This window comes from Mustela lutreola, chromosome 11 (genome assembly GCF_030435805.1).
Source record: "Mustela lutreola isolate mMusLut2 chromosome 11, mMusLut2.pri, whole genome shotgun sequence".
Taxonomy (NCBI): domain Eukaryota; kingdom Metazoa; phylum Chordata; class Mammalia; order Carnivora; family Mustelidae; genus Mustela; species Mustela lutreola.
This window is the reverse complement of record NC_081300.1, coordinates 83,964,037-83,980,670: the sequence shown is the minus strand read 5'-3', so window position 1 is coordinate 83,980,670 and position 16,634 is coordinate 83,964,037. Positions and strand designations below refer to the sequence as shown.

Genomic DNA, 16,634 nt, shown 5'->3' with positions numbered 1-16,634 from the left:
AACTAAGGCCTCATACTTCATGTCCTCCAGCGGACCCTGTTGACAATTACTGGGGAGCCACTGACCTGGAAGCCGCTGATTGCAAAGTCATCCCTGCCTGCTCCCCAGGAATCTCTAACATCTGCTTCTGTCTTACCTGAGTTTTACCTGCTATGCAGAAGGTCATTGCATACCCCAGCCACCTCCAATCACCTAGGACCCTGCAGGAGCGGTCACACACAGAGAGGTTGAGTGATTTGGTCAGAGCCACACAGCATTCAGGGATTTACATTGGATTTTCCCTACATTCTTGGGCGGGAGCCGGTCTGGGCTGAGAAAAGGAGGGCCCTTCCCCGCTGCGAGAGACAGAGGCCATTGTGTGTTATGAAACTCAAACCCGGCCCCCTCTGAAGGGATGTGGGGTCAGCGGAGGAGAGGGATTGGGGGGGTGGCCTCCCTGCCCCCCTCACTCGGGGGGATCCAGCCCATGCTCCCAGCCCAGCCACATCTGGATTCCAGCTGGCAACTCCAGGGAAGGGGGCGGGGGGCCATGGCCTCAGGAACTTGCCATCAAAGGCAAGGAGGAGCCTGGTGAGTGAGGAGACACAGGCCAAGGCCGCCTCCCACCCCAGGCCAAGGGTGCCAGGAGCGTGGCATTGCCTGTGAGCCCTGTTCTAGTCCTCTGCCACTCTGCCAGAGGATGGGAGACTGAACCGGGAGACTGGGCTCGTGTTCCCCGGAGAAGGAGGCGGGTAGATCTCCTGTAGCCACGGTGCATCACAGAACTGCTCTTGGAGGCCGGGTCTGCATGGCCGTAAGCCCAGGACTGGACTCAGCCTTGGGGGCAAGAGCTCCTGCCACATTCCCAGGGGGGATCCCGTTCTGCCCTCCTTTCACGAATCATCTCATTCAGCTTCTTGGGCCTGCCTAATGCGTCTCCCCCAGAAAGCTACCCCACGCCATGGAACAGCCCAGAAGAAATACCCCGCCCCCACCCCCACGAGCAGACTCATTCCTCCCTCAGAAAACCAGCAACACTCAGGCCAGAATAAAGGTTTATTGTGCTGGTTTGCTACATCTCAGCACCTAAAAAGTTGTGCAGAGGTTGGCAGGGGTGTGCCAGATGGAGGGATGAGGAAGAGGAACACCCCCAGAGCCTCCCCAAATCAGGACGGAGCGCAGGCTCCCTTGTCAAAGGTTTAAAAATGCTGTGAGCACAGGCTGCCAGACAACACACGTGAGCAAAGGGTTAGGGGCCAGGGCTCCCCTGCTCTAAGCTGGGCGTTAGGAACCCTTCCCTACCCTCTCTCACTCCCCCTAGAGTGGGGCCCCCTCACACACAGCCCCCTAGCTTCTGGGCAGCCTTGGAGGCCTGACAAAAAAGGTTCAATTCATTCATCCCATGCCCGTAGCAGTAACGGGATGAGAAATTCGTCCCCAGACAGAGATGCTTGGCAGAGCTTGGGCGGGTCTGAGCCCCTGGACCCACGCCCCTAACTCCAGAGCGACCGCAAACTGGGGGGCACCTTCAGGAACATTTGGGGCAGTAATTTCCAGAATGTGCTCTGCGAGACTTTACTCTGTAGCTGTAAAAAAAAAAAAAAAAAAAAAAAAGTGCTCTGTGGTTAAAACCAGATTCCACAGGGGCGTTTACTGAAGTATTTGCAGAGCCCTGGGGTGCTCTAAGAGGGGATACAGGGAGCAGAGAGGCAGTGTCTCCTCAACTCACTGGCCCCCCAAATCCTTTTTCCACTGAGTAGCTCGGGGAACCCAGCCCTGGACAGGCTCACTTAGGGACCTGTCGTGATGTGTGCACAGGCCCCTTGGAAACTTCCTGCCTCCCCAGGCCCATTAATGCGGTCACTATCACTGCTCCCAACCCTAGGGGCCTCAGCAGGTCCCATTCACCCTTGTCCCAAACTCCTAGTTACTCTGACGTGTCTTCCCTACCTCCATGGAAAAGCGACAATGTTGGCACCGTCATAGGGGACTTGCGGCCTATGTTTGCCTGAGTGATGGGGCCAATTGTGTGGGATGCAGCATCACAGATATAATGGGGATCCTTCCCATTCCCCCTCCCCAGAGGTGCTGTTTGGAATGCAGCCCTTTGGGGCCACATGAGCAAACGGTCCTGGAGCCTGGGGAGATTCTTGGGGTACACCAGAGACCAGCATCTCTGCCTGCTGTCAGGGGTGGCCAAGGAGGGGTGTCAGGGAGCCGTAAGGGACAAGGGCCTTTCCACACCCACAGAGGTGACCACAAGGGGTCCAACAGTCAGGGCCGGCAGCCCCAGAGGCCTGTTAGACCTTGGGGACAACACTGCAAGCACAGGGGCTCTCAGGGGGATCAGCGGCACCCCTGGCATCCTTCGCTAACAAAGGAGCCTCTCCGGGCTCACCTTGGCCTTGGCCGGCCTCCCACACTCCTTCCTCTACCACGGGGCTTGGCTCCTCCTGCCCCTCCGGTTTTGGTTTCTCCTCTGCTGCCGGGCTCCCACGTCCCTGGGCCTCCTGGTCCGCCTCCCGGCCTCCGCTCTCCCCTCCCTCGGACTTGCTCTCCATGCGGGCTCCGTCTCTGCCCCCCAGCGCCGCTCTGGCGGGGGACTTGAGGTTCTGGGTGGCAGCGAGGATGTCAGCCTGGAGCTGCTGGGATGAATCCAGAGCCTCCTCGGGCCGGCCATCGGGAGCCCGGTCGGGGACCTCACTGAAGGCCCGCGGGCCACCGGCCCGGTCACTCTGGTCCACATACTTCTTCTTGGGGAAAGACGAGGGGTAGTAGGCCGAAGCCTTGTGCTTCTGGCGGGTGATGAGCGCGGCGCAGACAATGAACATGAGCAGGAACACCAGGGAGCCCACCACGGCGATGAGCATCACATACTGGCGGAAGAAGTCCACGATGCCATCCAGGAAGTTGGTGGGGGGCTTGGGGCCTGCCAGGGGCGTGGGCGGGGGCCCCAGCGACGTGGGGCTGAGGGCCGGCGTCCGGGGCGGTGGGAGGCTTGGGGACGAGGCCGACGAGCCCTCGGCCTCCCCGCTGCCCCCTGTGTCCTCCAGATAGGCGGCTTGCAGGGTTGCAGAGTAGGCCACCATGGGCAGCGCCCTGAGGAGCAGCAACAGAGAGACCACCAGCCTGGGCACTGCCGCCGACACCATCCTGTCGGAGACCTGTGGGCAGCGAGGCAGGAGAGAGTGCGGGGTAGAACTCTGGGGCGTCTGGGGACACAGAGCAGATCCTAGCCGGGGCCGCTTCCCTGGACCCCGTTCGCTCTACATGGGGTCCTTGTCTGCCCCTCCACTTCATCCTGAGACCATCCCACTGAGGCACCCCACTTCGCCCTAAGGCCCTGGAGGGTGGGGACTGACTCTTATTTACCTCGGCACCCTCAGGGTTTCCGGACCCTATCTGGCATACCGTTAAGTGCTCCATAAATGCACCTTGGCTGAATTAATAATAATTTACCCTTTCGTGGCTTACCAAGTGCCAAATACTATTTTGAGTTTCTTAAGTAGAATTACACCGAATCCTGGGAACCACCCAAAGGGGGGAGGTACTATTATTATCCCCAGGTTCCAGGTATGGAACCTGAGGCTCAGAGGAGGGAAGTCACTGTCAGGCAAGAGCAGGGGTTTGGGGCTAGGCACGGAGGGTGAAATTGTCAGTCAGGCTGGGAGTAAGTAAGAAATGGAGCAATGGAGGCAGCCGACCCCTTCTCTTCGGAGGACCCTCCCCACCCGCCCCTGGCCCTTCTGTGGTCCCAGTACCCTTCTCCAGGAGACTCGTGCATTTTGAAGCTTCCAAACTCCATGAGCTCAGCAGAGGGCTTGGATGTCAGGAGCGTGGCTAACCCTTACGTCAAGGCACAAAGCAGGGCCTGGAGGCCTGGGAGGGGGTGGAGGGACCCTCGTGCCTGAGATGAAGCTGGAGCTGAGTCCACCACTAAATGGGAACCAGATGAACCCCGCCCTCCCCCCTCTCCCCTGCTGGAAGGCTGCTCCCGCCATGAACCCCCAGACCCCATCTGGCCTAGACAGCCCGGCTGACTAATACATTCGGCATGGTCCAGGTTTGCGGAGGAAGCTGGCTCCTAAAACATGGGCTCTCCCCACCAGCCCGAGGGGGGCTGGGCCCTCAGACAAGCCCAGAAGCCCTTCTCTGTGCCCCCTGGTGGTCTGTCTGTCCCTGAGAACCCCCTTCTGACCTGGGTGGGGTTCGAAGCATCAAGACAAAAAAGCCTGGGGATCCCCTGTCTGACAGTCTCTCTGAGATGGGGGAACAGGGGCCAGAAGTAGAGCCAGGTCCTGGGCTAGATGGGGAGGGCGGGTTCCTGACACCTGCGCTATGTGTCCCTTCAGGGGCCCAGTCCTCAAGGCCTGCTCCCTAAACCTGCTGGCAGCCCCGGCCACACAGGTCACCATGGGGACTTGGGGAGTGAGGTAGTTATGATGTCAGGACACTGAGTGGCTTCTTCCAACTGACCTGAGGCCCCCCAGTTAAGTAGCACTAATGGAAATTAATTGTACTGACGTCAATTTGGATACACTGGCTCAGATGACCAAGAAAACCCAAAGGTAATTAATTCCAGGACATAAAAAGAGGCAAAACTACTCAGAGGTTTGTTTTTAATGAGCTGACAATCCTGGGCTCTGACGGTGGGGGGGGGGGGATGCCCCCACCCTCTTTGCCGGGGCTCAGCCCTAGAGAAGCCCTAGAGCTCAACCCTGGGGTTCAATGCTGTTGAGAAGCTGGGGGTGCCCAGACAGACAGTGACCTGTCCAAGGACACACAGATGGTGCCTGTTGGAGCTGGGATTTGAACCTTCCTCTGGGTGAGTCTGAGCGTCCACATACTGGCATCACACACATGTACATACCTATGGACACACACACCTCACACAAACATACTCATACACATGCACAGACATACACACCACACACACCCATACACACATGCACACACTCACAGCATACACACACACCTATGACACACACACTCCCCTTCTACATGTGCACACACCCACATTCACACATATACATACTACACACATACACACACAGACCCGCACACAGACAGACAGACACACCCCCACACACGTGCTGTCATGTGCCCTGGGGCGACCCCCAAGTGAGCCGGCAATCCCTGGATGACACCATGCATCAGTTGGAAGGGTCCCTCCTCACACCCCACACTGAATGTGTTAGCAAAGGTCCCTGCAGATGGCTTTGACCTTTGGGGTCTTTTTTTTTTTTTTTTTTGACCTTTGGGGTCTTGATCCATGGGTCACCTCCCTGCCTCCTGCAAGTCAAGCTTGAGAGAGATCTTCAGTGGCGGGGGCGGAGGCTCCTCCCCACCGATGACAGCTATGGGCGGACTTGGGGGGCTCCCCCTGGGTCCAGCTCTGCAGGCAGCTCCCTCTGGGCCTCGTTGTCCCTGCCCATAAATCGGGGGGTTGGTGGGGAAGTGATCACAGAGACACACGGGCTGGGGGAGATGACAGGCAGAAAGCATCTGGCACAGGGAAGCTGTGCTCCGCAGGAAAGGTCAAGCTCGAGAGCAGCCCCTTTTCGACTCCAACAGAGCCCAGCACCAGCCCCATCTTCCCACCAGGTGGGCAGACAGTTACCTTCACTCTATCTATAGACTGGACCATCGCCCCCCGCCCCGGGCGGTAAAAACCTTTACACCTGCTGAGTGAAGGCTCAGCTCCAGCCACCCCAGAATGCAGGGTGCATGTGTGTGTTTGTGTGTGTGCACAGACACACAGACAGACACACAGATACACACACACAGAGACACACATAGACTCACACAGAAACTCACAGACACACACACAGACACAGACACACACAAAGATATACACACATACACACAGAAACATACACAGACACACATACACAGACTCACAGAAACACACAGACACACACATAGAGACATACACAGACACAGATACACACAGACTCACAGAAACACACAGACACACAGATATACACACATAGAGATATACACAGACACAGATATACACAGACTCACAGAAACACACAGACACACACACAGATATGTATGTACACACAGAGACATACATAGACACACACACAGACATATAAATGCACAGACACACACGCACACACACATGACAATGAGCTGGACACAGAGAAGGGCCCCCTTCTCCCTGGACCCTTGGGGTGAAGGACAGAGGCTCAGGAAAGAGGCCACACAAAGGTATTACTGGCTCTTAGAGGCCAAGACCCTGACTCTCAGTCCCCCACACCCCTCAACCCGGCTCCTGGGAAAGGTGTAGGCAGAGCGTGGGGAGCTGGCCAGACCTCAAAGGCAATGGCTGTGTGGCCCTTCATGATGAGCCCCTGCCCTATTTGGCCTCAGTTTCCCCTCCGTACAGTGGGCACAGTGGCCCAGGCAGCCCCGAAGTGATGAGTGAGCCCATCAGCTGTCTCCACCTCCTTCTGGGAGACAGTTGGCCTCTCCTCCTGAGACCTAATGTTTTCCAGGGCCCAGAAACTCACAGGCCACTGGGAGCTGGGGTCATTTTAGCCAAGAGGAAAATCAGGTCTGAGACCGGGAATGGGCGGTCCAGGGTCTAACAACCAGAGGAGAGTGGGTTGGAGCTATGAGTCCTGGGGTTAGCATGTCATCTGTGAGCCTCAGCTTCCACATCTGTGCAATGGGTCTAAGGGCCACCTCCCTTGACTGTTGTTAGGACAGGAAACAGCAGTGCAGGATGGGAGGGGGTATCAACTCTTAGGCCCCACATGACGGTGGAACCGGACCTCCCTCTAGAGCCCATCTCACTCAGGGTTTGGGGTTTTGGAGATGATGAGCCCCCCCCCCCCCAGAGGTCAGGAAATATGCCAATGATGCAAATCCACCCCCAGGGCCTAGGAACCTGAGGCTGAAGAGCCAGAGCCTCTGCCCCACCCCCACCCAGAGACTGGTGGCCAGCGGGGGAGGGGCAGCCCACGAAAACCTGGCTTCAATTAGTGGCTTTTAGGGGAGGAGGGTCTGGCTGAAGCGTTACCCACCCCCCCACCCACCCCCACCCCACCCCAGGACAGCCAAGGACAGGGACTCAGGCCCCTGGAAGGGAGGCCTAGAGAGGGATGGGGAGTCCTGAGGCTCAAAATATACACCCACACAAAGCAGCAGCAACAGGGACACACAATATACAGACACACAATATACAGACACACAATATACAGACACACAACACAGACACACTAACCTGTCTCACAACACACACACACACTCACACTCATACTCACACTCACACAGCAACAGGGACACACAAAGCCCAGACACCTCAGAAAGTCCGCAGAGCCCACCAGCACAGACACACAGAGGAGGCACAGCAGACCCACAACGGACTGATTCTCTGGCTACTAGAGCACAGACATAGTCCCCTGACACACACTGGGGCCCCCACAGACCACAGACAGCGGACAACGTGGGCCACACGACCCTCCTGCTGACCCTGGGACAGCCACCCTGGTATCCACTTTTCGAGAACACAGCTGCTCCCTTTAGGCCACAACTGCACGCATGTCCCCATGCACGCGGGAACACACACACACACACACACACACACACACACACACACACACGGGCGCGCTGCCCCACACACCGGACACATTCCACCACCAAAACCCTGAGCACAGAGCCCAAGCATGCACACACAGCCTCCAGCACACGCTCAGAAGGCACTGGAACTTAGAGAAGCCGGCAAAGTGAGGGCACCGGCTCCCAGTCCCCAAACCCCCAGCGCCCCCAGGCTCCCGGGGAAGAGGGGCAGCAGGGACTCACCAGTCTGTCCTTCCGCGCTCAGGCCTGGGTGCTCCCACCAGGTGGAGCGACAGAGAGTGCCAGCTGCCGCTGCTCCGGCTGGCGCCGCCGCCCCCCTCCTGCCCCCGCCTCCGGCCTCCCTCCTCCAGCCTCCCCGTCCCGGGCTGCTGTGGGGCCAGCTTGATTCCATTAAGAGGGTTTGGGGTGGGGACAGGGGAGGGGCAGAGCTGAGCTCGGCCACACACGATCCACCCCCTGCTCCCGGCTCCCTGCTCCCCACTCCCGCCAGCGCCCCTCCACTGCTGGGGAACTTCAGATGGGGCACTTCCTCCCCGACCCAGGGTCCCCAGCGCTGGCCCAGGCAGACAGACAGACAGGACAGACAGGGCTGTCCTGCAGCACAGCCCCTCCAGAACAGCAACCTGGGGGCCTGCCTCCCTTCTGAGGGGGCCAAGGTCAGGGAGGTTCAGGGGCCCCTGCGGGTGAGCAGGAAAATCCCCCTGCCCTGGTTCCAGCTGTGACTCAGGTTTTCCAGAGGCTGGGGTGCAGGGTGAGAGCAAGCGCCCAGCTGGAGGGTACGGGCCTGGGCAGGGAGCAGAGCCCAGCCACCCACTGTCAGGCCCTGGTCCGGCTCTTCCCTTATCCGGGCCTCAGTTTACTTATTTGCCAGGTTGGGCAGGAAGCTGTCTGGGCTCCCTCTGGCTCTGACACTCTCACATCCGTGGCCTGAAGCCACCCCAGATGGAGAAGCCACAGCAGGAGCCAGGGGCCCCATTTCACAGGTGGGCCCAGTGAGGCAGGGTGTAGTACAGGAAGGCAAGCCAGTAGTAGCCGCAGGCGCAGGGACCGCTGGCTGACCTGAGCACTCCGGAGGGTCAGCGGATCTTTGCATTCATTCATTCACGCACCCCTTCATTCGTTCGCTCAGCACATGCTCCATGAACATCTATAGCGTGCCAGGCGCCACGCCAGTGAGTTTCAGAGGTAAATCAGACACATGCCAGCCCCCGAGGAGCTCTCACGCAGAGACATTATTACTCTCTTACAAAACAGAAAAGGGTCCATAGCAGGAGAGGCATCGGGCCAAGAGCTTGGGGAACCCCAGAGCAGGCAGAGGTCCCCTGAGAGGAAGAGGCAAGGAAGTTGTCCTGGAGGATGTGGCTGTGAGCCAGCAGAGTCTGGACAGGAGACCCGGGAGAGGCATCCTGGGTGGAAGGACCTGCATGGATGAAGGCAGAGGGACCAGAAGGCCATACTGTGATTATCTGAGGTTGGAGCATGAGGTGGACAAGAAGGGAGAGCAGGTAGGGCTGAAGACAGCGAGAGCCAGGCTAAGGTGTCAGAACATCACTCATCCATGAGGCAGTAAGGAGCCACAGAAAGTTATGGGGCAGGGAGAGTGCCTGAATCCACAGCTTCGGCCCACCCTTCAGGAACCAAGACTCCAGATTACTGTCATTCCTTCCAGCGGTCCCAGCAAGCCCTACTCCTCCAGAAAGGGGGACAACAGCTGTTTGTTTGGAAAATAAAACCGGAGTTCCTATTTTTTCTCGGGATCACCCCCAAACCCTGCATCCTCAAGGAAACAGATGACTGCCCACCAGGGGACGCACACTGACACATGCACCCCCAGGTGTGAGATGCCGCCCCCACACATGACCGCATGTTGCCCCCACTGTACCCACTTTCCAGGTGGCCAGGGGATATCCAGGGCACCAGGGGAGGAGTCCCTCTGCTAAGTCTGAGGGGCACAGGGACTCTGACCCCAAGAAATCAAGAGTCAGGGGATGCAACCCTCCCAGGCAGGGCCTGCCCCCAGTTGGGACAGCCCAGATGCCCCAGCCTGAGTCAGGGTCCTGTTCTGTGCTCCTCTTTTGGTAGCAGGCACACAGACCTGGGCCCAAATCCTGCCTCCACCGAGTCCTGCCTCCCACAGAGGCTCTGTTTTGTCATCATCTGTAAACCGAGGATAGAGAGTCTCTTGCTCACAAGGCTGCTGGGAAAAGTCAGAGGAGCAGGAGGGCAGGAAATTGCCTGCATGCCAAATGTATGAGTCTCCTACAGTTGCTGTAACAAATGACCAAACTCAATGCCTTAGATCAACACACATTCACTATCTTACGGTTCTGGCCGTCGGAAATCAGAAGAGGGTCTCACTCAGCTGAAAGCACAATATTGGCAGAGCTCCATGCATCCTGGAGTCTTCGAGGTGGAGGGAATCTAGAAGCCGCCTACAGTCCTCAGCTTCTAGGCTCGTCCTCTGGAGGGGGGCTGAGTCCTCAGGCTACTGTCTCTCTGGCTCTCTTCCAACCTCTCTCCCAATTTCAAGAACCCTTGGGATGACATTCAGCCCATGTAGGTAGCCCAGGATGAGCTCCCCATCTACTCTCCTTAACTTAATCCCATCCGCAAAGCCCTTTGGCCATGCCGGGTGACACATTCCTATCCACAGACTCCAAGGATGGGGATGGGGCCATTTCTGGGGGAGGGTCATACTTGGTCTCCACACTGAGATTGAGTATTATTACTTGTTTCCTGCACAGATGGAGTCATCCCGCCAAACCCACCAAAGCGCAGTTTTCCTCCCCTCCATGAATGCTTGGGGAAAGGTGGGAAAGCCCATTGGACAGATGTGTAGACTGAGGTTCCCAGCAGAGTGACCTCATCGGGATCCAACGCAAGTGGGGACCTAGACCCCTTTCTTCTTGACCAACCCCTGTGTCTTACCTGGAAATGAAACTGCCAGGCCAGGGACCCTCCCACCACCAAGGGGCCCATTCCCCACAGGAAGCCCCCTGTGCTCTCAGACCTATCAGACGCGACAGTACACATGCACACGCACACAGAGACACACGTGCTCTCCTGAAGCCAAATGTCCCAACCCTCACTGTGAACACAGCAAAAATGTCGGTCCCTGGGAGAAAAAAAGACCCCTGTGCTCCAGCCCTAGCTCATGCGTCAACTGTGGGGGTCCGGGCAAATCCCTGCCCCTCTCTGGGATGCAGCTAAATGCGGGGTTGGACTCCATGTCTGCCACCAGACTGCCAACATTGAGGTTCCTATGTTCTAACATTCTGCCCTTCCTCCGTTCTAGAAATTTCTCTTGACATTTGCTTTATCTCCAGCCAGGATCAGGCTCTGGGAGACAGTGACAAGCAAACACAGGCACAGAGCTTACAGAGTCAAAGGAGACCTGCAGTAAACAAGTAAACAAACAGAGAATATCTAACTGCACATTGCGCTAAGAGTTTGGGATGGGGCAGTTCTGGTGCTGTAGGGGGTTAGTCTGGTTCCAGAACTCATGGGATCCTCCATAAGGAGGTAACAGCAGAGCTGCTCATGAAGATGAGGAGGAGGTGGTATCTAGCAAGGCAAGGGTGCAAGAGGATTCCCAGCAGGGAGAATAGCACATACAAAGGCCCTGAGGTAGATGGTACCCAGCACCTTCAGAACAGCTCCTGAAGGTTATTATCGATTAAGAGTAGATGAGCCATAATAATACATTATATGTTAATAAAAATAATTTTTTTAAAAGCCTGATGATTCACAGACCTGTACCCCTGGGGCAAATAATACATTATATTTTAATAAAAATATATATATTTTTTAAAGAGAGTAGATGAGCCAGGTCCGCGGGGTCTGTTTTGTGCATGGCCATAATGCCAGCATCTAGGACAGTGCCTGGCATACAGCAGGTACTCAATAAATGCTTATTGATATGTGCTCGACCATTCTGACCTCCCCACTTGCATTCCCAGGTTTGACAACCATACGCTCTGAGAGTTTGTTCTTGTCACTCTCTCCGTCTCTCCGAGGGTCTCACATTCTACACTCTCCAGTCCTGGGACCTGCTGTGGGGCCCAGGCATGGTCCCTGTGCCCCACACCACCACGGCTCCAAGGGGCGCGGGCAGGCCTGTGGCACCAAACAGGCCAGGCCACTTGTTTGCAACCTATAATCCAGCCTCAAGGCAACTCAGAGACCCCACCCTGTGCCCGCCATGCAATTAAAAGCTTGCTCCCGCCCAGCTGAACAGCCGTGGCTGAGGAGGCAGAGAAGGGGAGGGAAACCCCCCACACCCCGAATCTCTGCCAAGGTCCTCCCCAGTGGAGCCTGGGGTGGCCTGGCCCACCACAGCCCCCAGCTCCAGCCTCTGCTAGGTTCAGAGCCACCTCTAATTACCCAGCCCTCAGGCCACTGGGGCCTGCCCTCCTGGCAAAAATATCTGAAGCCTTTCATGTGGCTGGAGAGGTCTAAGCTGTGGCCCCTTCACAGCAAAGTCTGGGCCTTTAGAGGGACACTCATGGCGTGGCCTCCAGTGGGATGCTCCAAGGAGGCAGAATCATTTGGGCAGGCCAGAGCTCTAGGTGTGCCGTGAAATCTCTCTGGGCCTCAGTTTCCCCACGCATAACCTAGAGAGGTTCACTCACTCCCCAGCTATTTACTGAGCACCTACACATGCCAGGACCTGTACCAAGCACAGAGAACCATGATGCATTGTCCTGCATGCCTCCCTTGCCTGACCACACCCCTGTGTATCTTGTAGCTCAATCGTCACCACCTCCAGGAAGCCCTCCCTGACCCCATCCTCTGGAAAGGGAGATCAGCAACCTCCTCCCTGCTCCTGCACCACTCAGTGCTCCTGCACCACTCAGTGCTCCTGCACCACTAGGCTCCCCACTTGGAGCACTGAGCTCACTGGGCCGTCATGGCCCTATCGGCATAGGACTCTATTCAGTCAGCTTCTGAAATCCAGAACCAGGGCCTCTTATCCCCAGTTCCAGTGCCTGGACACAGCAGGTGCTCAAAAAATGCCATCCACTGGCTAAATGGTTTTACAGATGGGGAAACTAAGGCCCAGGGAGGGGAGACACTGACATTATTTTGCTCTGCACCAGCTCCTGCATGGGGGACGAGAGAGACCAGGCCCCTTCCTCAGGGAACCCCTAGCAGAGGATATAGCTGAGACCGAGGTCAACTGGCAAATCAGGAAGATAGCTCAGCACTGCAGAATGCTACCAAGGACATAGAAAGGATATGGAGTAGCTTAGAAGCAGGTGGAGGCAGGTGCCTGGGGATCTATTTTAGTAACTATCTATGGTCAGCGTCTCCAAAGAAATTTCTAAACTGAGGCCTGCAGGGTAAAGAGAAACTGGGCACTCGAGGAGCAGGAGGAAGAGCTCCTTGGGCCAAGGGAACAGCAAGTGCAAATGTCCTGTGGTGGGAAATGGCTTGACATGAGGCCTCTTCCAAGAAAACAAGACTGGGTGCTGACCTGATAAGACCAGGGGGTAGTTAGAGCTTGGAAATGGGGGGACCTGCATTAGCTCCCAGCTCTGCACCCCACACACTGTGTGACCAAGTCTCAGTTTCCCTTCCTGAATCAGGAAGGGTCAGGGGAAGCTCTTCCAAGCTCTGTCATTCAGTGATACTGAGTAAATTCTCCACTCATTTCCCCTTGTTTGCCCACCCCAGCAAACAACCAGACGCTCACCCACTATGGATAGGAGAGAAGAATAGCACAGTCTCTTTGGAAAGCAATCTGGCAATTTCTACGAAGTTAGCCGTCTACTTTCCAGATGGTCCAGCCATCTCTTTTGTAGGTATTTACCCAAGAGAAATAAAAACACATCCACACAAAGACAAAAATGTCCTTAATTGCTTTGATCCCTAAAAGCAAAAAATCTGGAAGAACCCTAACGTCCACCAAGAGAAAAATGGATGCATAGATTGTAGGATGTCCATACAGGGGAGCACTTCTCTGCAAGGCAGGGAAGAGGCAGGAGACCTCGGCTTAGAGAAGTCCCGTAAACACAGCAAGCAGAAGACCTGGACCCAAAAGAACGCGCTCTGGGTGATGCCATTTATATGACCTTCTGGAACAAACACAAAACTCAGCTATGAGAACAGAAGTCGGAGGAGCAGTTATCCTTGGGGGGCTGTTGGCTGGGGAGGGGTACAAAGGGACCTCCTGGGCTGGAAATGTACAATATCTAGACCCAGGTTGTGGTTACGCAGGTATGTGCGTATGGAAAAATCAAGGTGCATGCTTCAGCTGCGTGCGGTTTACGTAGGTTATGACTCAATTAGAAGTTTTCTTTGAAAAGAAGAAAAAAAGACCTCTGCATCCCTCTATTTTTTTGAGGGGTGCAGGGGGAGCCTGTCGGATCTCTGGCTTCCTGGGGCCAAAATGGCCAGTGGCCGGCCAGCTGCAGTTTGCCTTATAAACATTTACATTTCCCTACGTGGCTCATTAGTCCCGCAAAGAAGCCAGATCTGAGGGCAGGAATGTAAACACGGGCCACCAACTGTCTCCTCTTCCACCTACTGCCCACTGGGTGCCCTCCAGCAGATCTCTCCCCAGGAGTCCCCACCGCCCCTGACCCACCTGCTATGACATCACAGGAAGGAATCAAGAAGATGCTTCTGAATTCCTTTGCAGCACTTTTGGAAATGGGGCCCCTGCCCAACTTTGAGCAGAAGGCTGCTGGCTGAGAGGGAGAAGTGGGGAGGCTTGGGGAGGCTTGGGGCTGAACTTCAGGGGGTCTAAAGACATCATCAGTTCATCACCCACATTTCTCCTGCTTTCTTTTTGCCCCCCTTACTGTACACTAGGACCTTCTGTCCCATCTTCCTTCTCTCCCTTTTTTTCCTCCCTACTTCCCTTCCTTCTCTCTCTCTTTTACTCTGTCTCTCTCTCTCAATATATACTGAGCACATACTACATGCCAGATGCTTCCCAAGCCCTGGGGCTACAGCAGAAAACAATGCAGATAAAAATCCCTGTCCTCACGGAGCTGACATTCTAGTGGGACAAGGAAGACAATTAAAGTGGTAACTTAGTAATGTTTATATGGTCTGGCCAGGAGAAGAGTCAGAGAGAGGGTGATGTTCCAGCAAAACCCTGAGGGTGAGAGAGACTGACCCAGAGATGATCAGAGGAAGATCATTACAGGTGGCAGGAAGAATGAGTGCAAATGTCTTGAGGTAGGGGGTACCTGGCATTTTCAAAGAGTGGGAAAGTGTAAGTGTCTGGTGTGGCCAGAACAGAGTGTGAGGAGACAGTGGGAGGAAATGAGGTCAGAGAGCACCAGGGCCAGATCACGCAGGGCCTCTGCGGGTGTCGGCAAGGGATTGGGATTTTACCGTAGATGCAGATGGCCAACCATGGGTTCCTATGTCTACAAAACCCTCTACCACTTCTCTCCTTGCATCAGACCCTTCTCCACACTCAAGGACTCTAAAAGGTGGTTCTAGGTCTCATCTCTGGGAAGGAGAAGGGGTCCATATGAGGTCCCCACGAAAGCCACCCTGATCCCCAGCCCTCCCTGTGGCTCCTTCCACCCTGACCACCAGCTTCTGACTCCACTGGGGCCAGAAACTTGGCTGGTGAGGGCTCCTGCTGGGCCACTCCCTCCTGGCAGCTGCCATAAGTCCATCTTCTGCAGCCAGGCCCAGGGACATCCTCACCGAGAGGGTCCTTCCCCAACAGCCATGTGGGAAAGGGCCACAAGGAGGGTGACAGCAAGGAGGTACACCCAAGACCACCTGCCCTTCAGGGACCTCTGGGTTCTGTGGCTTTGAAGCTTGGCGACCTGGGGTAGATTACTCAACTCCTCTGGGCCTCAGTTTCCTCATCTGTAAAATGGGAGTTATAGTAATTAAAAAAAAAAAAAAAGCCCACATCCCTGGGATTATTAATAGAAATTAGTGAGCCTCGGCACCTGGCACTAAATAAAGATGCTAATAATAATAATAATAATAATAATAACAGCAACCAAGTGACACAGGATGGAGAATGAGAATCACACCATCTGGACAGCAGCGAACACAGAAGCCTGGCATACCCCAGGCGCTCCATAAGGCTACTAGATGGAAAGGGGCAGAGCAATTAGCCCCACCCCCCTACCCCACCCGCCATTAGGCCAATCTGCAAGGGGTGCCCCCATCCTTGGAGGGGTGTGCATGCAGGCCCGAGACTCCCCTCCACACTCCTACCCACCTCACGCAGCCGGGGCTCCTGGGAGCAGGAGTGGGGCCTTCTCGCTGGGGGTTAAGTCAGACCTCCCTGAGCAGGGACACACGTGGGCGCTGGCGGGGGGGGGGGGATGGGCCCCAACAGCTGGGAACATCTGGTTTGAATTGTCGGTTGGAAGCCCTGGCCAGGCAGCCAAGGAATTTGCGAGCTAATTTTAGGCCAAACGACAGAGAGCTCTGCAGGGCGGGGGTTTGCTCCCCAGACCACAGGGGCGGGGCTTCGAGGTTTAGGGGGGACAGGGAGGCCTCCATGGTGTGGCTCAGGTGGTCCAGGCCTGCCCCAAAGTCAGGGACCATCTCTCCCCATATGGGCCACAATTAGGCACTGACAATGTGTCAGCTACATATGTGGTTACCTCCTTGGCCTTAGGGTTAGCAAGGGTTCATCTCCCCATTTCACAGGTGTGGAAGCTGAGGCCCCCAGGGGTTAGAGAATTGCCTACCATCCTGCAAACAGTAAGCAGTGGAACCAGGATTTGAACTAGGACTGCCAGACTCCAAGCCCTACACCGAAGGGTCCCTTGGTCTCTGCCCACAGTGCTTACATTTTTGTCAGTCCCATTGATTTGCCTCCCTCCCCACACCTTCGCAAATCCTCCCTTGCTTGTGTGTTCATTCAGTAAATGTCCCCTGAACCTCTACTGTGTTCCAGGCACTGGGCAGTGACGAGGGGAGAGTGAATGCGAGTGATAGGCGCTGCTGCCCTTGCACGGCAAAAATTGGTATCTCAACTTTCCTGCAGACCGTCATCAGTGCCTTGAAGGGAAAAAGGGGGTTGTTGGAATGAAAACCTATGGACAGGGCTGCAGAGAAGTCCTCTCTGAAAA

At 55.9% G+C, this 16,634-nt stretch overlaps 1 protein-coding gene across 3 annotated transcripts; it reads right to left on the bottom strand.

Moving 5' to 3' along the window:
• Positions 1–1,021: 1,021 nt before the first annotated feature.
• Positions 1,022–15,867, bottom strand: TMEM119 (transmembrane protein 119). 3 transcript variants are annotated; one of them, XM_059139885.1, is made up of 3 exons: positions 7,792–7,945; positions 2,378–3,143; positions 1,022–1,565 (listed from the first exon to the last, which is right to left on the bottom strand). In XM_059139885.1, the coding sequence occupies exons 2-3, from the start codon at positions 3,129–3,131 to the stop codon at positions 1,555–1,557; spliced, it is 765 nt and encodes a 254-aa protein (XP_058995868.1). In that variant the 5' UTR covers positions 3,132–3,143; positions 7,792–7,945; the 3' UTR covers positions 1,022–1,554. The 3 variants fall into 3 exon arrangements, with proteins under 3 accessions (XP_058995868.1, XP_058995867.1, XP_058995865.1); XM_059139884.1 differs by lacking the exon at positions 7,792–7,945 and adding an exon at positions 15,773–15,867 and having other exon boundaries at positions 1,022–3,143; XM_059139882.1 differs by having other exon boundaries at positions 1,022–3,143.
• Positions 15,868–16,634: the final 767 nt, after the last annotated feature.